This window comes from Castor canadensis, chromosome 10 (assembly GCF_047511655.1).
Source record: "Castor canadensis chromosome 10, mCasCan1.hap1v2, whole genome shotgun sequence".
Taxonomy (NCBI): domain Eukaryota; kingdom Metazoa; phylum Chordata; class Mammalia; order Rodentia; family Castoridae; genus Castor; species Castor canadensis.
In genome coordinates, this window is record NC_133395.1 from 133,380,446 (window position 1) to 133,402,251 (window position 21,806).

At 35.1% G+C, this 21,806-nt stretch overlaps 1 protein-coding gene across 3 annotated transcripts in view; it reads left to right on the plus strand.

The window, feature by feature from the left end:
- The window catches only part of Cntn6 (contactin 6), a 276,069-nt gene extending 255,324 nt beyond the window's left edge, over positions 1–20,745 (plus strand). For all 3 annotated transcript variants that reach the window (XM_020187691.2, XM_074044265.1, XM_020187689.2), the window contains 7 exons: positions 1,648–1,718; positions 7,114–7,348; positions 7,461–7,576; positions 9,475–9,661; positions 17,440–17,552; positions 18,234–18,402; positions 19,199–20,745. In XM_020187691.2, coding sequence (XP_020043280.2) covers positions 1,648–1,718; positions 7,114–7,348; positions 7,461–7,576; positions 9,475–9,661; positions 17,440–17,552; positions 18,234–18,402; positions 19,199–19,299 — 992 coding nt within the window. In that variant the 3' untranslated portion in view covers positions 19,300–20,745. The remainder of the gene's footprint in view (positions 1–1,647; positions 1,719–7,113; positions 7,349–7,460; positions 7,577–9,474; positions 9,662–17,439; positions 17,553–18,233; positions 18,403–19,198) is intronic.
- Positions 20,746–21,806: the final 1,061 nt, after the last annotated feature.

The following is a 21,806-nucleotide window of genomic DNA, read 5'->3' on the forward strand; positions in this document are numbered from 1 at the left end:
ATTGTCTCTCTCTCTCTCTCTTTCTCTCTCTCTCCCTCTTTCCATTCCTCCAACCCTCGCTCCTCCCTCTCCCCTCCCTCCCTTCTTTCTCTTCTCTTCCTCACTCATTACAAAGATTAACTTCTTTTCAGTAGGTTTTAGTTTTAAATAGAGTCGGTCTTAAAATTAAGTGAAAAGGAATTGGACTTTCTGAGTCTCAGAATGTTGGACATTGTAGAGAATGAATTTAAACATCACTTATAATAATTGTCTTTATGTTGCTAAACTATGAAAGGGTCATGAAATAGTGTCCTGTACACTTCCAAGTACTATCAATCCAGCAACTATGTAAAAGGTACCTTGATTTATGCTGTTTTTGATGAAAGTTATTAGAGGGCTTAGAAAATAGGATTTAAATATATATACATATACATATATAGGTATATGTATGAAAGTTTACATGCAGACAAAATTAAGGGTGAATTTGAATATGAAAATGAATCTGACAGTTGCTATTTTAGAAAAGAATAATCAGGTTATTATATGACTATGTTATTGATAGATTTAAACACCTATATGAAATGGGAATAAAGTAAGTAATGTGGATTTCTTCAGGAAGTCTATGGTGGGAAAAAGTTTTGAAGTGAGCAGTTAAAAAGCCTGACATATTTTAATCCCTATCTACCAGTCCCCAACCATACCCAGACACCTCAATCCCTGCCTCTGGAAATTGGTCAAAAATGATCCTATAGCATATAATGTCATATAATTCAACACTTTGAAAGTGTACCTAGCAGATTTACCCATTATCACAGATTTTGAATACTTTTGCCATTGTATCAAGAAAAATAATATTTTTAATAACTTCCATGTGTATGATTAACATTTGCACCAATTTCACTATCAATTGACACTAATTTTACAACTTACCTTCAACAATTTTGCATCCCAAGAAGTCCTCACAAGGGTGCAGTTGAAGGACATACTTTTTTGTAACTCATCAGAATTACCAGTTTCTGAATATTCCACAACGGAGCCTTAGATCTAAGGGATGAGCAGAAAGGATCTCTCCAAAATGACATTCGTTGCAGGAGACAACTCAGACTTTGCAACTGACAAGTAAAAAGTCCTTCTAGATCTCTCCTGAGAGATTTGAGATCCCAAAATAGGATTATAAAATGAGAATTAAGTTATTTACCTAGTTTTTAAGAAATTTAATTTTAATTGTTAAAATGTACCGACGGCTAATAAAGACAAGAATTATTTTAGTTTGTTTATTGATGAAAATAATTAATTAATATGCTGCTTCGGTAACTTGTTTACAGCACAACTGTATAATTAGGCACTAAATCAACAGTGTCACTGTTACCATCTGAATGGAGCATCATTTTGCCAATTAGTAGATGATGCATATTAATGTCAAATACATGATGTTACTTGGTTTTTAATTAATTTTGGAGCCAGGGTGCTCATGTATCAAACACAACTGTGTCCGCTCTCTTAGAAATTTGGATATGTGTAAACATAATTTATTCTCATTAAAAATGCAAGACTCTCTCAGCATGTGGCTGGGTGAGATTTTGAAAGGTAAAATCCCCAAACAAACTTCTTCTTGATGAAGATGTACTGTAATAATGGCCATCTCATGTTTGTCTTGGTTGTTTTCAGTCCCTCTAGTGGCACCAGTGAACATCAATGGAGCTGGAGGAAGTCGATCTGAACTCGTCATTACGTGGGAGGTAATTTTCCTTCCAAAAGAATTATTTTAAAGGAAAAAGATATTTTGCTGGCCAGGAAGAATACTTAAAAACAAAAAGATTTATTTGATCACTATTGAAGATATATAAAAATACACACTATAAAGGTACATGGTCCAGATGATGAATTATTTAGGGGTAGTATTAGAAAACTCTTATTTCTACTAAAGCAAGAGAATATGACTACCTCACCACAATAGGAATCTAAGAAAACAACTTTAATATCCATTGGGTATTGGTCAGAAAAATTTGCATTATGACTAGGTGAATTCGGCACTGTTTAATTTATTAGCACGGAACTGTTTTGTTGTGAATGAGAAGGATTTAGTAGAGTGCAGGTATAAAAACATTGTTGTCCTAACATTGGTCTTTGTAGCCTATCAACTTGTTCTTACCCTGCATTGAGGTGAATGCTTAAGTACATGGAAAATCTTTCCTGGTCATTGTATTTAATATTAGCATACAGAATTTTTTTTTTTTTTTACCAATTACAACTTTTACTCTAGTTTATTATCATAAATTTGAGACTTTTAACCAATGTAGAGTTTCTCATTTCTAATAGCTCAGGTTTATCTTAGCCTAGTGTTCTATACTATAAAAGGGAATGTGTACTCAGTTCCTCACCTTTTCTCCAGTTTTCTCTTGAATTTCTCTTTTCTCATCCAGTACGTTATCCATGGGTTCTCCAGAGTTCTAGGTGGTTGGGTATGGGAAAAAACAAAATGGATAGAAATGATGCTAATGGCTTATATGTTTGTAATTTGGCTTTGGTGCACATCAGTCATAGCAAATGACCAGATGCGAGTATTTGTGTGTATGTGTGTGTGTGTGTGTGTGTGTGTGTGTGTGTGGTATTGGGATACTGGGGTTTAACTCTACTCAGGGATTATTATTATTGAGACACTACACCAGCCCTTTTTTTGTGATTTTTTTTTTTTAGATAGGGTCTCATGAACTATTTGCCCTGGCTTGCTTTGAGCCATGACCCTCCTCTTCTCCACCTCCTGAGTAGCTAGGATTCCAGGCATGAGCCATCAGTGCCTGGCTAGATGCTGACATTTTGAAGGGTATGGAGGTGTTGTGTATGTTTGTCTGTTCTGGGGAGTGTTCCACTGGGGACCTCCTTTTGCAATTCCTTGGTATAGATCTAAATGGCTGTTGAAGAGTCTTCTAGTCTCTAATTTCTGATGGTCCTTGGCCAGACTGTTTCCTCCAGGTGGCCTTTGGGTACAGAGTCCCATTCAAAGATGCACATGTATGATCCCTGCTTGAGAGTTCCATGTTTGCCTTCAGCAAATAAGCTTCACATTTAGTGGAAGGTCAGTGCATGGCAACTTAGCTCCTGTCTTTACTTTGCTGCCATAGGCTGTGAAGTTCTCTCTCTATTTTAGATATTTCACAGGCATTCATCAGTTAAAAGAACATGCATTCCCAAATTAGAGTCTTTCTGAGACTTCTTTATGCAGCTAGGAAGTGGGGAAAAGTAACCTCTTTTCTTCTCCTTTATGGAAAGGTAGAAAGCACAGTTACATCCTTAAGCATTTAAAATTATGCCTAACAGCACATCTATGAATTTTTTAAGTAAATATGGACACGTCTGATCCTTAGAAGAGTCGTCCTTATTGGGAAGCAAGGATGAATTTATCCTCAGGGAATATTATAATGACTGGGGTCATGTTTCATTGTTATAACTAAGGTATGTGTGTAGGGTAACAGGCCAAGATGATGCTACACACCATACAGTGCACTTGGCTGCCCCATAGAAAAGAATGAGCTGGTCAAAATGACATATACCATGGTTGAGAAATTCTGCTTTAGAATTATAGTGATTCATTGCATACTTTATTCTTCACAAGAATCAGTGGAGGGAAAGAGAGAGAAAGAGAGAGAGAGAAAGAATATCATTAACCCTATTTATGTTTAGATGAGATCAAGATTTTTAAATGACTGTCAAACAATAGGTACAAATGCCCCTAAAAGTCAACCTTGCTTCTAGATATCTAGTTATTATGGGTAGAGCATAGGGCCTAGAATATGGTCCCTCTCTGTAAATACTTGTTTAATGGGAGGCCGTGTAGTGAGGAGTGCTGGACTTTCAGATGTAGGGAAACCTCTCAATTTGCCATACTTACCAAGCACTTCCAAGGTTTTGGGTGCCACACTGAGCATTCCATAGCATTTAATACTCACAAAAATGCTGGAGGTATGTACCACCACTTTCAGGTAAAGAAAGTGAGGCTTACAAATATGGCATCAGTGCAGAGAGATGCCTTTGAACATGGGGCTCTCAGGCTGAGCTCTTTTACTTTGTCCTAAATCATGATGAGCAAGAGCACTTGGATATCTACCTTAAGTAATAAGTTAGTTACAATATTCCTGATTCTTTGAAAATATTTCCCATGAACACATTAACTCTCAAATGAGTCTGACTAGAGAATTATTTGTTTGATGGTGAGAGAATTTGTTAGATTTCACTGTTCTTCAAAGGCCGCATAAGCATTTTCACAATTGTGCATAGGGAGTTTTGTGGAATTCCTGCTTCAGTTTTTTCTTCCACAGTCAGAAATTCCTGAAGATTGGTTGATGGTTGTTTTTATAGAGACCATACATAAGGGAAGGGGATTCTATTCATGTTACTCCTTCTAAAGGAATTAGCAGTTGATACATTTCCAGTGTTTGATATAATGTCTAAGTTATTGGAAACAAAACAAGTAAACACAAAATGCACATTACTGTGTATTTATATTTTAAATATCCCCAAATACTTCCAAGTTGGAGGTGCTTATGGTGAATGTCTCAGTATAATATATGGTTATAAATTAGATATACGATAAAGCACTATCAAATGGAGATAAATACCTATAATGGGAGTTGGCACACTTTTATGTAAAGGATAAGACAATGAAAATATTCAACCTTGTAGGCCATGTGATCTTTTGTACAAATTTTCACTGTGCTATTATAGCCTGAAAACAGCCATATACTACATAAATGAATAGATGTTGCTGTGTGCCCCAAACATGATTTATCAAAACCAGGCTACATGACAGATTTGGCTAGAAGGACAATGCTGAGCCTTGGTTTATACTAAAGATTTAGTTCCTTAGACACTGTAGTTATAATATTAGTCTTTATCAATTTTAATGGATTTCACTCCCAGTAGAATTTCTGGCTTTCCTTATTGCGCTGAACATTTTCTATGCTGAAAGGAGAACATTCTCTTTCTGGTCCTCTTAAATAGCTATGTTCATTTCTTCATCATTTGCATCCCTGTCCACATGACAGAAATAAAAGGAAGAACCTAAATAAGCCTCTTTTGTTCTGTTTTAAAGTGAAGATGCTGCAATTAGATCTTTCTTGAGGAAACACCATAAAAAACACTTACTGTATTTGTCTAAATAAAACAAAAGTCCTCTACTTACTGGAATGAACCAATTAAACATAATGATTGCACCTGTGATCAAAGAGGTATCAAAAACAAATCAAATGCTCCAGCAAATTGCTTAAATTCTCATAAATCTCTCTCAAATCATTCAATACTAACTTTTACTTCTGGTATCCCAGTAAAAAATAGAAGAAAATTACCAATAAACAGAAACACCATCTCTCCCAGATTTTAGGAACTGTGTTTTTCCTCCTCTTTTCACTTTCTGTATATGTTAGCCTGTTCCACATGGTAGGAAATAGAGACCATCTGAGGTCATCTTGGTTAATGGGGATTTATTGTAAAGCTACATGGAAAGTAATGAGGACAGGAAAAAACCTCTGCAACCAAGCAGGCAGGTCAAAAGAAAAAGCAGAACATCGTCCATCACTGTTCCCAGCACAGAAGTTCCAGTTGACTATCAGCTGTTGTCACAATCCAGCTCAGCTTTAATAGTCCCTCGTGCTCATGCCTCAGTCCTTCTTATTTCCTTTACTTCAGTTTTGTACTTGGAGACTAGCTCAGTTCTTTCTCCTCTTCCCTAAGTTACAGGTTCTGTTTCTCTTAGCTTTTATTGCCCCAATCATTACTATTACATATTTTCTAGCTATTGCCTTCTAAATGTTGACGAGTGAAAATATCTCCCTTTTGTTTCCCTGTAACTGAGAGGAATTGATTGGGACTGTTAGTTACTGTAGAATACATGGATTCTGTACCATCAGAACTCCTCAGAAGTACTGACCATGATGGCAGCTGTGGTTATGGTCCCCATCACTGATAATCAGATGTGGCTCAGTGGCAGGTTAAGGTGATATAGTAAGTTGATCCTATGATTAAGGAAATCCTCAGAAATAGCATTGTGAACAGGAGCAACTCAGAGCATTGCATCTTGTCAGGTATACCTTTATTAGTCTATCAAAATACTTAGAAAACAGGACAGCATGGTAGCTCACACTTGTAATCCCAGCATTCAAGAAGCTGAGGCAGGAAAGTTATGAGTTTGAGATAGCCTGGGCTGCATAGCAAAACCCTGTCAAACAAAAACAAAACAAAATTAATTAATTAATAGTTAATTTACATATATATTTAGAAAACATAAGCAAAAGCATTTTCCTTTAAAAACAAGGAAAAGTAACTCAAACCTGTGTAATCCCAGCTACTCTGGAGGTATGGATTGAGAAGATCACAGTTCAAAAAAAAAAAAAATTCATGAGATTCCCCATCTCAACAAATAAGTGGGTGTGGTGGCCTGTACCTGTCATCGCAGCTATACGGAGAAGCACAGATGGGAGCACTGCAGTCCAGGCTGGCCCAGGCATAAAGTGAAACCCTAAGGCCCTGAGTACAAATCCTCAGTACTACCAAAAAAAAAAAAAAAAAAAAAAGCACACTACAGAAGATATATTGCTGATCTGTTATTACTAGTGAAGATATATGCACTAAAGATACTGGGAGGTTCTTTATGCTTTTTTGTGAGAAATATCATCTGTCTTAAAGTACATGTTATTACAGAGTGATTTTATCACCAACATGTTACAAGAATTTCTTGAAAATGTTGTGAAAGGAAAACATATCTAGCCCTAAAATGAAGTTAATGTTAATTTTGTGCTGTTTAAAAATTCATATAAAATTATGTATTTGCTGATATCATAAAACTTCAATGCTCTAAACCATTTTATTATTTCAATTTATAAATGATCAAGGAAAGATATAAATATGTAAAACCTGTTTTGTAATTCTATTCGGAATTACAGGTACTCAACTATTTGAGTACCTTTCAGTGGAATTGTTTTCCTAATTGGAGTTCCAAATAAAGTAACTTTCTCAATATTTCATTAAAGAGGGTGAATATCAATAACTACTTCTACAGAAGAAAAGACAGTTAATAAATATTATAAGATCTCAATAAAATACTTTTGCAACTACTCAGTGATTGATCTCATTCTGCCCAAGTCCCTTCCAGAAGAACTACAGAATGGAGACGGGTTTGGCTACATTGTCATGTTCAGGCCGGTTGGCTCCACAGTTTGGACCAGGGAAAGAGTACCACTTGTGGAATCCTCCAGGTTTGTTTACAGAAATGACAGCCTCATGCCACTATCTCCCTTCGAAGTCAAAGTGGGTGTGTATAACAATGAAGGTGAAGGGCCTCTGAGTACTGTGTCCATTGTCTACTCGGGGGAAGACGGTAAGTGTTCTCAGCACTGGCATGATTTTCCTTTAGACTTCATTCCTGTTTTGCATTTTGTCTTCCTCAATCCACTTTCCTAAAGATGACTGTATCTTTTTCTGGGTGGTAGAACCTCAACTGGCCCCAAGAGGAACTTCTGTGCAGAGTGTCTCTGCTTCTGAAATGGAGGTTTCTTGGAATGCTATTGCCTGGAACAGAAACACTGGAAGAGTGCTAGGCTATGAGGTAATCCCCACTGACTTGACTTTCCCTTATGGATTTGTGAGCTCAGCACACAATACCTCCTGCACAGCAGTCCTATACCAGAGGCCTAGCTCTTAGCATATTGTGGTATACATACATATCATATTTTCATCACTCTAGTAAAATGCCTGAGATTTTTAAAATAAAGGATTATTTGGCTTATAGTGGTAGAGATTTCAGTCTATGGTCAATTTGCTTTTGGGGGCTGTGACAAGGAAGCACTTCATGGTGGGAGCATGTGGTAGAAGAAGCTACTGTTTCCTGACAGTCAGAAAACACAAAAATGGTCCAGGGTTCCAATATCTTTTTCAAGTACATGCTCTCAGTAACCCAACTTCCTCCCACTAGATTCCACATCTTAAAAGTACACTATCTCTCAATAGTGCATAGGCTAATGACCAAGTTTTCATCGCATGGGCCTTTGTGGGAACATTACAGATTCAAACTGTAACAGTCTTTAAAGCTAAAGAGAGTGAGGAGGGGTAAGGATTCTTTCCAGGTGATCTTCAGCAAATAAATTGATAAATGATTTTAAGTAAATGACTTTTAAAAGCATACAGTTTCAGTTAACTAAAATGAGTAAGCTCTATAGATGTACTGTACAAGACTGCATCTACGCCCAACACCAATGCACTAAAATTGTTAAGAGATAGATTTCATGTTGAGTGTTCTTGCTGTAATGAGATTTTTTTAAGTGATCAGGCAATTGTCTTATTTAGTTATTCAAACTTCATTCGTCCTATTTCTGAGGGAGAGGTGAAGACAAATCCTCAGTGATCTTAAACCATAGAAGAATTTCATGGGTAATTTTCTCTGTGAATTAGGGTATGATATAAAAAATGTAATCATCTTCAAAAAAGGAGCTAAATGATAAGAAAAGTGCCACTAGATTCTCCCAAATCATTTACTTTTATTCTGTGTAGACCTTTTTTCTCACAGAGTTAAGTGATGAGAACATGTGAAAGGAAAATTGTTAATTAATTGTTCATTGGTCTTCCACTTGAAAATCCAGTGATTCACAAAATGGACAACCTGGTTTATTGTCTTTTGGAATTAGAATAAAAGTCTAATTTTAAACATCTTTAATTTTTCCTTCAACTTGTTTTTCTTTATCCATGAACCCTCTGATCTAAAAAAAAATTTCTGCTCATGTGGTAGGGTCTTTGTTATTCCTTTGCAAATGCCCTATGTCTTATTTGAACCCTTTTTATGTCTCACCTTTAGACTTCTCTTTTCTCTGAGCTCTTCACTGATCAATGTTGTCTTTCTTCAAACTCTTAGAGGATTTTTTCCTATATCACTTCTTCGAAATACATACTATGATTTCTTTTCACTTGTATACTCAAACCTCCTCGCTAGATAAGTGACTTCAAAAGCAGGCACTAAGCTTTATATTCTTTTACCTTATTTCAGTGTGTTGAAATCAATACTAATGCATAGCAAAGTATCATATAAACTGAATTATTAATTAATTGTATTTAGAGCTCTGTGACCCCAAGAACTCTGGAGGAAATAAATGGCAGTGGGAGCAAAACATCAAACCTCAAATTTTTTGATTGATGGCATTAAATTGGTTTTGATCTGACTTCTTATAGACCTTTTGTTAATACTGATACCCTATAGAGAATTCATGAATTAATTTATTTTAGTAGTCTAAAAAAGTCCAAGTTCTCTCATTTTCATTGTGAGTGTATATTCACATATAGTATTTCTTAATTCCTCCCTACAAATATTAGACTTTGGTTATTTTGTTGTTGTGGTATATCCATTTTAATTAGAAAACATTTTTGTCATTTATAGTCCCATCTTCTTCTCATACCACTGTGGTTGATAGATGGTAGAAAGTCATGAGTTTCTTATTTCTTGTTTCTAATAATTAGGTCTTGTACTGGACAGATGACTCCAAGGAATCTGTGATTGGTAAAATTAGAGTCAGTGGAAATGTCACAACCAAAAACATCACAGGGCTCAAAGCCAATACAATCTACTTTGCTTCAGTGAGAGCTTATAATACAGCTGGAACGGGGCCCTCTAGCCCCCCAGTCAACGTCACCACCAAAAAGTCTCGTGAGTATTGAGGACATGAGGTTCACCTGTGAGTAGAAACATCCTCTTTTCCTCAATGTGCATTTCATTCCTCCCATTTCTTCATTTTACTGCTTGCTTGGTTCATTTAGGTGGTTTGTGACTTAAATATGGATACCTGTTGAGACCATTTGGTAATAGCAAAAATAAACTGCTTTGTTCTTTTTGGAATTCCAGAAGAGGAAGAACTCTGAGTTTTTAGAGGACAACTGAAGAGTGTAATACTTAAGAATAATGCTCTAACATACAATCTTAAAATCAGTTAAAAAGCCACCATCCCATCACAGTCATATAAAATGTTTGCTTCATCTTTTAAAGTCTCATTATTCTCACCTATAAATTGAGCAAAAATATGTCCTCATAAAGTCTTGTTCAAGGTTGAAAGACATAATAACAAGGGCCTTGCACATACTGACTAAAATTTTTATTTTTGTTTTGCTTATCATTTGAGTACTAGAATATGCCCTGTCATACTTTTAAATCTTCCTTCTCTCCCCTTATAAACAGCCATTATAGCTTTCATATAGTCAGGACCTACTAAATAAAAGATGGTGGTTTATTTTTGCTGCCTTTGTCCTCTGATTCTGTCTGGTAGTGCCCACACATTCTATGACATGAGGCACAGTCATAAATTGAGATATATCTGAATAGATATACTTCAGGGTTAGATGCAATATAAATGTTTTGTGATTGTATAATGTCTATGTATTTGCTTTTTATTGTAAATGAATGTAACATGCATACATTGTCAGTCAACTGATCTGATATCTAAAACACCTGCTAAGTAACTAAGTGGGTGGGTAGCATACACAGTACTCATGCTCTGAACAAAGATGATTCACACCCCAGATGGGATACTTCATCATGATGCTTATAGTAGCACCAAACTTAATAAAGAAAAGACATGAATTCATTTCATATAAATCCAACTGCAGTATTTCCTTTTGTTTTTCATATAGTACTGGGGATCAAACCCAGGGCTCTAACCCTGAGCCACATTTCCAACCCTATTTTAAATCTTTCTTAAATTTGGCTCTAACCCGTTTTTACCCTTCAATGTCTTTGTAAAACAATTTCCATCCAGCTCTTGAGAGTAAGAAGGTTATATAAATCTGTATCCCTGCATATTTTAATGTAAACCAAACCTCTAATTTCATTCTTTTGATATTCTGTATCACATAAATTGTGAAATATGATAGTAAAGATTTCTACTGCTGGTAACAAATTGACAAAAATAGTACTTTAAAATAAGGTAAACTTATCATACATTTTTGAAGTTCCAAAGTCAGAAATGGTTTTCACTGGGTAGAAATTAAGGTTTGGCAAAGGCAACACTACCTTCAGAGGCTCCAGAGGAGCCTTGAATTTTGCAGATTCTAAAAAACAACTACTACCTCCCGTTGCTTCCAAACCCTTCCTCCATCTTCAATGCCAGCAGCAATGGGAAATTTCCAGACTCCCTCTGACTCAAAACCTCCTCTTCTGTCAGCAAAGCTCCATGAACTCTGCTTCTCTTGCCTCTTTCACTCCCTCTTAAGAACTCTTGTGATTATGTTGAGCCCACTGGACTAATCCAGGATGATTTTCCATTTCGCAATCCTTCATCACCTCTCCAAACTATTGTTTTCCATAAAGAATAATATATCTGCAGATTCTGGGACATGGGCATGTTTGGGAGGACTCCTTATTCAACCTAGCACTGATAAAATACTGATCACTGCTGTGTCTCCAGTCCTATGTTAATTTCTTCACACCTTATCTCAATTAAATATACAACAAATCAAGTTTCATATTTTCATTCCTACATGTGAGATCATGAGTGATCAGAAAGGTTTGCATAGCTGGTATTAGACTAATATCCTGTGAACATGAACCCTCTTCATCTCATGACCACTGTGCTTGTTCATAATCTTCTTCTTTAATCACCTTAATAGTCTTTCTTCCTGCAGACTCTCAAATAATCAAACTAAACCGCAAACCACTTTGAGATTTTTCTTCCAAAATATGATTATACCCCTCTTTCTCTCCAAAAATTTTATTGTTTTTCAATTCTAGAGAATAAAGAATAAATAAAAGATATATAGGATCTTTGACAATCTACATCCAAGTTCTTTTCTACCTGATTCATCTTCTAACCCTGGCAGCACTGGGCTTACTGATCTTCTGAACTTTAGCATTCATTTATCCGTCTTCATGTAGTCTCTCAGCTTGTGGTGTCCTGACCATTCCTATTAACAGTCAGATGTGCTTTCTACACTCCATTAATGTTCCCAATGTGCTTTCTATATTTGCATGAGTTGGGGTCTTATAACTTTGGCCTATTGTGAGTCAGTGTTGGAAAGTGTCAGACTGGGACTCCAAAATAAGAGAAATTTCAGTGTGAATCCCACCTCAGCTATGTACCATCTATGTGGCAGGTCTAATTATTTGAGAACTCTGAATATATATTCTCATCTGAAAAGCAGAGATGATGATCCTGACTTCTAGAGTTTGCTCTGAGAACTAAACAATGAAACATACACCCAGGTGACCTTGCGGCTGCCATACAGAGAGAGCTCAAAGCCTGATCACATGTATTAAATGCCTTTGGAGGTGATTTCACATTCTTTTACATCTTTTTAAAGTAAGAAAGGTCAGCTAGTTTCTTTCTTTCTTTCTCTTTATAAATTTGTTGCAGAAGTTTTCATTAAAGGCCATGGATGTACAATGAGTACATAGATGAACAATGAGTACATAGATGACAAACAGTGTTAAGGAAACGTTGAAAGCAGCCCTGATTCTAACTGCTGTCCTTGGATTTAACTTTGTTTTTCCATGTCCTTGAGATGACATCAAGATTACCTCAGAATAGTGGTGACTGCAAAAAATTCTGCATCTGTCATACATTCAGACTGTCACTGTCCAGATTTTCAAAGTAATGTTTGATCTTTCACGGTGAAGTCTAAAAAAGCAGAGCTCACATTTACCAAAATCTCTTTCTACTCTGATTGGCTAAACTAAAAAGAAGAAAGAGATTTTTTTTGGTTGGGGTGAGAGGAATATGATGACTCAGAGATCCACTGAAGAAATAGTGGCTTCCAGGGGTCACACAGAGGACTAAGAGCTGAAGAAAGATAACAAAAAACCTGAGAAAGACAAAGAAATGAAATAATTATAAATTTTGAAATCTCTCATGAAGAAAATAAGAGGCTGAGATTCACAAAAGAAGGAGTACCTCTGTTGGGAAGGTACATATTTGGATATGACACAAGAGAGTTAAAGGTTGAAAGGATCTTAACCCCTAAGAACAGCATATTAAAGCTCCTTGAGTATATTTTTATTGGTACTACTGATAGGATATCAATGATAATGATAAGATTGTTATCTTTAAATAAATATCAGTGATTCAACTATAAGCGCCACAGCTTAGTGAAAATGCTACACTTCCAAAAGATAATTGAGAGGTACAGCAAATGGCCTGTAGTCCACACAGACATCACTTTCGTGTGATTTAGATTTACAATAAAAAGAATAAAAACATTTACATCAATTGCATGAGGAAAAGAAAAACAAACCAAATACTGCTTTATGTAGAAAGTCATATTCAGACACAGTAACAGAAAATGTTTACAAATTTTGTCTCAATTTGGCCCCTGACGTTGACTGACGAGCACTCTGTACTGGATTCTTACTTGTTGTAAATATGCAATCAATCCATATTTAGACATAAAGGAAGCATTAGGCTTTTATTCCATCTTGCACTTATGTTCTTTCTCTCTTGCCCAAATGTCAACCCCATGCTGTTACTTAGAAGTGTAACATAAGAAGTTGTTTTTGAATTGAGTTCACAGTGTGAACTACAGCTGAATATAAATGCCATCTACAGAAAAATTGATTACAGGGAAGCCATTAGAGCTATGAAGGGCTAGTTTATTGTTGCTCTGTCATTTGATTAACAGAAAATGATTTTTGTCTTTGGAAGTTGCCTACAAAAATTAAAACAAATGTCCTTGTTTCTTGAGTTTACCATTCACAAACTTGATACAAATATCAAAACCTGTGTTTCATGTGGTGGTGTTTTGGTTTTTTAAGGTAATAAAATTTTTAATTTTATTATAGACATTTGTAATACACTTTAATTAGTCATATCACACCAGAACTGTTAAGGTGATAGTTTTCTAAAGCAGCTCTGAGGTTTGTTTGTTTTCTAATGACAGATTTGTGGCATTGACATTGTAGATATGACAGGCTATGAGAAGTTTCCAGATAACTAGCTGAGAATCTATCATTTTTTCTTCTTTCAAAAAGCACATGAAAAGCTCAAGAGCAGTATCACTTAGGAAAACTCTTGAATATGTAAATTAAATTTAAGAAGGGAATCATTTGCAAACTTTGGAATCTTATTTTCAGTGACAATCTACTTTGAACACAATTGAAAAATTGATTATGTCATAATACCACAATGGAGAACTGCTACTCTTAGGAAAGAAAAATAATGGTTACTGAGATTTTTAGTATGTACTACTAACGAATTGAACAATGTTTCATATTTTATTTCATATAAACTGAGAATTTTATGAACTGAGAGTTATTAGTATCATTTCAAAGATAAGAAAACTGTGTCTTTCAGAAGAGATTGCTTATAAATTCAAATATATCTGACCTCAAAATCTAACCCTTTCCACCTCCCCTTCCAGACAGCAAGAAAAATAAAGCATCTTGATAATGCATATAATTGGGCAGTCATACCAACATACTCAGTACTCATAGAACTCTTCTCATTTTATGCCCACGGGATGTTTTCCTCTGCTTTGATAGCTGAAGAAATAAATGCAGACAAGTCAATGACAAGGTTATTGCCAAGGTCACAAGCTGTGGGTCTACACAGTTGGTAAAAGTCAATTCTCTGTTTCCTTACCTATTGCTTCAACAATGGACTCATAATGTTGAAAGTAGTCCTTTTTCTCTAAAACAATCAAACAAACTAAAGACACAACAATAAATGAAACCTTCAGAATCTGTCACTACCAGTGATACTGAAAGAAGTAGTCTATATTTTCTCTGTATTGATTGTATGGTGTTGTTAATGTTAGTGCTTAGATTTAAGAAACAGAGATAAAAGAAATGACTCCAAAGAGTATACTAGATATTAAAACTGTGATATCTTGAGAGATTTTTTATATTACCTGTTTTATAGCTGAGAAAAAGATTAGAAGACACTTTGGGATAAATTAAGGGAAGACAGTAACAAAATCATTATTATTGCCATACGAGTCATCAGAAATTAATGTATCAACAGACACACATTGAGTGTTTACTCAGCACAAAAAAAATCAGACCTTTAATTATGGTTTGTTACAGAAATATTCTACAATATGGTCATCCAATTGGTCTGTCCAATCTTATAAATACATATAGATTGCTTTGGGTCTGACTGTGGCAATTTGACCACAATAATAAGACAGCGTAACAAATGGACTGGTCACTTTGTGTCACTATGAATCTGCCCATTGATCAATATATAATCAATATTGCCTGAAAACAATAACATAGGACCTTGAGCAGTTCTGAGTAACTACAATGCTTTATTTAACACATTTAAATCATGTAGCAAACACTGTTCTCAGGGTTGCTGATACAGAGGTGACTAAGGCACATGCCCCAAGAAATTTAGACAAACACATGACCAAAAGCAACTACAATTTGATGTGATAAACCCATAATAAGTATAAACTGAGTCCTATGAGAGCATGAGGGAAACACTTGTCTATCAACCTCATCCCAAGTGTGTCAAGGTGACGGGGTGAATGAGTGTGATGTCCCAGTGGCAAGGGGAGGAAAGGGAATGTATAGTCGCTCAATGTCAGATAGTCAGGATTCAGCAAGATGAGAATATCCTAGTGATGCATAAGCAGTTGAACAGCAGTCAAGTCAAAACTCCAAAAGAAATCATTTTTACTTCCATCAGTATTATAGTAAGCTAAATATTATGTTCATTCAGGTTCACAAATCCAAAAAAGAAGCCTAAAACATCTTGCTGAGCAGTTTTATCATTGCCTTAGCTCTCTAGCTGAGTTGTTTAAAATCTTTGATAGTTTTATAAATCTCAAAAATTACCATGGGGACTCAAATGTTTGAGGAGCAGCATGTTATGAGGAAACTCTGGATTAGAAAGCAAAAGATCAGGATTTGGATTTAACTCAGCCACTGGTCAGCTGTATACTTTTGGATAAGTGACTTCCTACAATGTAATCTAGATTATTGTATGTAAATTTCTCTAGTTGTATTAGATTCATTCGGTTAGAAAGCTTATTCTAAATCCTTCCTTCCTTACTTCCCACCACCTCCTTCTCAGACAAAATTAATTTTAAGTAACTAAGAGTCACAGTGTAGACCTTGACTAGACATCATTTGTGGTAATCAATCCACTTGTGATGATTGTTCCCTTTTCTGAGTTCTCAATACTTCTGTTTACTTTTAATACATTAAATATGCCTCTTTTTCATGGCCCAGTCATAGTTCGTTGAGCTAAGATGGACATTGGCCAAGTTAAGTCAATCATGGCTTTCTTGTTGGAATTTCAACCTGGGCTCTTCCTGAGTAGAGAAGTTTCAAACTCCAGTATTATGCAAATTTATGCTTTCTGCACATACACTGAGAAATACAAAGAGGTGGTCTCCAGCAATATGAAAACGCAGCAGACATTACTATAAAAAGCAGAGAAGAAAATGTCTTCACTTTGTGACTTTGTGTGTGTGCGTTAAGGCTCTGCTGCATTCTTCCATAAGATCTAAAAGATTTCCCTACAGCCTTCAAAATTTATTACTGATAGTAGCTTAAAATATCTTGAATCATTTTTATTGATTACTGCTAAAGAGTATTAACTAATACAATGTTAAAAATAAAAGACTATTAGGAATGAGTGTGTGTGTGTGTGTGTGTGTGTGTGTTGCAAAATCAGGTGTGCAACCTGAATTTGGTTAGCATATTCATTGATTAATAGCCAAATGTAGAAAGAAGAAAAAGAGGAGATGAACCAATTTGGGTTATAATACATATATACATGGAAATGTCACAAAGAAAGTCCCTATATAGCTATCTTAAATAAACAAAAATGTCACCTTATTTTCTTTAACAAAACCACAGAACAGGAAGGAAGAACAGATCCTGCCTGGGGTGGGGGAGTACTACTAATGGGAGGAGGAGGGAGGTGGAATAAGTGTATGGGAGGGTGAATGTAGTGCAAATACTGAATATTCATGTATGTAAATGTAAAAATGACACCTGTTGAAACTGTTCCAGGAATGGGGGGAGGAAAGGAGGATAAAGGACAATGGTGGAGGGGGTGAATTCAAGTATGATATATTTAACCTATTGTAAGAACTTTTATAAATGCCACAATGTACCCCCACCCAAAACAACAATAAAGAAAGGAATAAAGGAAGAAAAAGTAGTTAAATGTAACAGTAGATAATAGGACCTTTCATCTCTTAATATATGATAAGTAAAGAAACTCAATAACAATGACTAAATAAATTAATACTGGGCATTGTACAAGCCACTATTAATGCATAAATCTATCACAAAGACACTCCCAAATGAGCAGAATTTGAATAAATTTGCTTACTCTGATTAAAATTATTATAATATTTCAATATCCAAAACATTTCAGTTCCTTGTATGATAATCACCAAAGACTTATTCTTCCTTTTCATGCTGATGTACTATACAGTGACCATGAGTTAATTAATATTCATTTGGATCTTGATTATCTCTTAAAGCTCCAAGCCAACCACCAGCAAATATTGCCTGGAAGCTGTCAAACTCTAAATTATGCTTGAACTGGGAACATGTGAAAACCATGGAAAATGAATCTGAAGTATTAGGCTACAAGGTGAGTGTTTAGTTTTCCATTTATTCATGTTAATTATGTTACTAAGATATCAGACATATTATTTCCAAATAGAAACCAAATTTAATAGAAATATGTTAAAAATTGTTTAAAAGTACCATTTCTGCTTTTAAATTCTTCATTGAAAAGGTTTTATATCCTAAGTACTATACTGTGTCATGGAGCTTTAAAACTAAGATGCTATAGAATATAGGATTTTTTCTCCAAATGACACTGTTTGTTATAGAAAAGGATGAGTAGTAGAGGTGAATAAGGATAAAGAATATATTCAAGTAGAATTTCTAAAATTCGTACCATAGTGCCAAGTGATCTTTTGACACCACAAAAGGAATTTTGAAAGACCATCATTGTGTATCCAGACCTCCCTGGTAATGGACATCAACTCTTAGTTGATGAATAAACTCAGACACTTGCAATGGATCCAAACTCATCAAGAACTTTTTACAGTGAGCACTCAGGATAATGGCCTTGAGCTATTTAATTAACAGAGACATTAGCTCAAAGAGAAATCTTTTTCTGAAGAACAGATAAATTTAAGGAAAAGATATCATCATATTTCCATGTGAGACATGTAACATTTATAATGATACACTTTTGCTGTTCCAAATCAGTGTTTTAACCTTAGGAAAGAACCATTTTAACTTGATTTACCATTTTGCTCAGATTCTGTATCGTCAAAACAGACAGAGTAAAACTCATATTTTGGAAACAAATAATACGTCAGCCGAGCTTCTTGTTCCATTTGAAGAAGACTACTTGATTGAAATAAGAACAGTCAGTGATGGTGGAGATGGGAGTAGCAGTGAGGAAATTAGGATTCCAAAAATGTCAAGTAAGTTGAGTCACCAAGGCTGTTGTAGATTTTGAATCCAGACAGCTGCAGCATAAAATCTGGGCTCCAAGAAACTTTCCAATTCTTGTTGTTTACGTACTGAGTGAAAATAACAAAAGTTCTGTTTTCCATTTTCAATTGTGAGCCAGAGGCCATGAGCCAGTTTTTCTTTAAATAATCCTTCAAGTTTCCAACATTTTAATTTTGTATTTCCTCAATTGAAAAATCAAAAAATGAAGAAGAGGAAAAAGGAAACAACTGTGTGCCCTTGCTTCATAATTTCATGATTCTTTCCATTAGCACAAAAATAAGGATGTTTTTTCTTGAATTCTCAAAGGCGTCTAGAGGAGGAAAGGCAAAGGTGAAGGACAATACATATACCATTTTTCCATATTCATGGCAGACCTTACTAATCAAGCATGATGTTCATACCGAACTGAATCCATTTCAGGAAAATTCTTTAAGGAGAACAGTAATATTTTTATTTAGAAGAACCATGCTGTCATCTGGCTGAAGCTCTGACCTAGAACAAATCAGTAGCCACCAAAATGTTGGCCAATTTTAATGTGCCCTTAGGGCAGGTTTCACCCATCTCACCGTTTTCCTTTTGCATCTTTGCATGTAGAATAGACATGTGAGGACAGAGAGTAAAGGCACTTTCTAAAGTTGAATACAATATAAATGAAATTTAATAAAATATATTAGAAGAGAAATATCAGTATGTATTTGGTGTCTTGAAACAACCTAATAAGCTGTTTTGCTTTTTCTCAACTCGTTTTTGTTTTATATTTTGCAGGTTTGAGTTCCAGAGAAATTGAAGTCTTAGAACCTAGTGCACATTGCCTGTTGATTGTTGTGATTTTTTACTGTTTTGCTATTCAGCCACTTATACGATGAATAAAACCATAAATCTTTGGAAGTTTTCTGAAAGCAAATCATTCTGTAAATATGCTCTCCAGCTTCTGTCACAAGACATATTCTTAATACAGACTTATTTGGAAAGAAAAAAATGTATATTATTAAGATCTTGTAAATATCTGTGGTACATTAATAAAACAGTTTTAAACACTTTTGAATTTTAAGGTTCACACATGATTACCTATGTTCAAATATGTCAAGCTAATCTGGGGAAATATAACTGCTATGTCATTTAATTAACTTGTAGAGTATAAATATCTTCCTTTGATGACAATGATAGATGTGAAATGGGTTTGAAAACATCTACGGTTTTATATGATCCTAGAAATTTACTTCAGTATTTAAAACATTCACTCTACTTCAAAATAAAGTTGTTTATAGTTGGGATTCTTTAGAAATATCAGCTATTCCACAGCATTGTATGTTTTTAGTTCTGACTCAAGTTAAAACAAGAAATATTTATACCCCAAAGAATGTCACTACATACAATGTTCTTCTCAACTCACCATTTAGAAGGCTCAATTAGTAATACAGAAAAAAGTGCTTTATGACAAAGAAAGAGACATAAAGGGAAATGAGAACTCACCTAAAATAACCTTTTAGCAACTGTAGTACATAGTAAGTAACTTCTCACAGCAAAGTTTATTCTTTTAACTGATTCTATATTATCTTAAGTCAAAATTGCATGAACAAATCTCAGGTAATTATTATAAATTGATACCACTGCCTTATTTTATACAATGAAGAAATGTTAGAGCAGAATTATTTGACCAGGTTTTCTATATTCTGATCAAAATATATTTTTGTCAAACTACTCTGTAATCATAATAGTAATCCTACATTAACTAGGATTTAGAACTATTTTTTTTGTGAATTGACTCTTCTCTAGGGTAAACCTATCTCATCAGCGGCCTCACTTCATGCAGTTGCACAGTGTGGAGGAAATGTCAGGTGAACGTCATTCTTTGCAGCTATCCATTTCCTTCATAAAACCCTTGGTAGGGTTCGGGGGTCAATCCTGCTGTCAGCCTGCTCCACTTCTCAGCCAATAAGATTTTTTGTCCTGGGGAGTTGGTGTGAGAAAAGGTTTTACCTTTCTTACACAATGCAAACTTTGAATTACGTTAAAAATATTTGCAATACCCTTGCAACACTCAAATCACACAATTGTTAAAATTGGATTTGCCACTTTTATTATAGTATTCTTTAAAATGTCCCCATGGATTCAGCAGCATATGGACAATAACTTCCAATAGTTTAGAACTTGCTCCTTGCCTAGTATGTCAAACGCATAATACAAATTAATGAGCTATTCTCCCCAAATGCTATAAGATCTGACTGTGCTTTTCTAGAGCAAAACAGGCTACCACAAATACTGTTTGACACACTCATGTTTGATGGCTGCCTGTCTAGAGCACATCTGTATGTGTGCAGCATATGGTATTAACTTGGTGAGAGAAAAGATTTGTATCTTCCTCCCCAGGGTGGAGATTGAGAGTTAAATACATTGTGAGATGTGTGTTTCCACTGATCCAGTGAATTAGATACATCGTCATTTGTGCATGACTCCCAAAGCTAAATCAGTTATTATCAGTCTTATATATGTTTGCAGAGTGCTATTTTGCATCATGATTTCTGGAGTATTAAAAACTCATATTAGTCAATATCTAACATATTATTTTCATTCTCCTTAATTCATATTGAATTTTTTAAAATATAATTTTGCAGGATGCCTTGTGGCTCAGTTTGAATAGACAATTAGTGAAACCTGAAACACATTCTTTATTATCTCCATTTCACTAATATCAGCATTATATATGATAATGTGCACAGTGCATTTACACTGTAAATTGTCTACGAGTAGATTTGTTGCCATCTGCTTCTATGAATTAAGTCCCAGTGAAATGCTACTGAATTTTTAAGTGTCCAATGTAGTATGGAAACAACTTCAATCCTTGTTTATGTCAGAAGCTGAAACAATTTGAAACAAAGTGAGCTGTCCACCTACTCCAGATTCCATGGCACTGAATGACAATACCAATGGTAATCTCTCTGTTCATTTGAGGGAAATATGCATCATGTACATACTCCCTGGCTCAAGAAGAATTTCCAGTGGTTCCTTTTATTGATTGAGTAGATTTCTCATAAATTGATTTGAACATAATAACTCATTTCCATATTTCTTACAGGGGAAGGAAAAGATGAGATTATACCTGGAAACAGCCAGAGAAGGAGCCAGGAGTAAGGAATAGGAGATTTGGTACAGGTGAAAAATGACCCCATAAAAGCTTAGTTAGCTTTTAGTTTATCCTAGATAAAGTTGACTTCAAACTCTGTTCCATTTTTTCTCTTCTGTTGTTCACACTCTAGTCCTTCCAGCTCAGTGTCCCTTAATAATGCACAACAGTGGCTTACAGGAAGGCGTCTATCTTTATATGCTCTGTTACCTTTAAAAGCAGATGCAAATGGTAAGGGATGATCTGGAA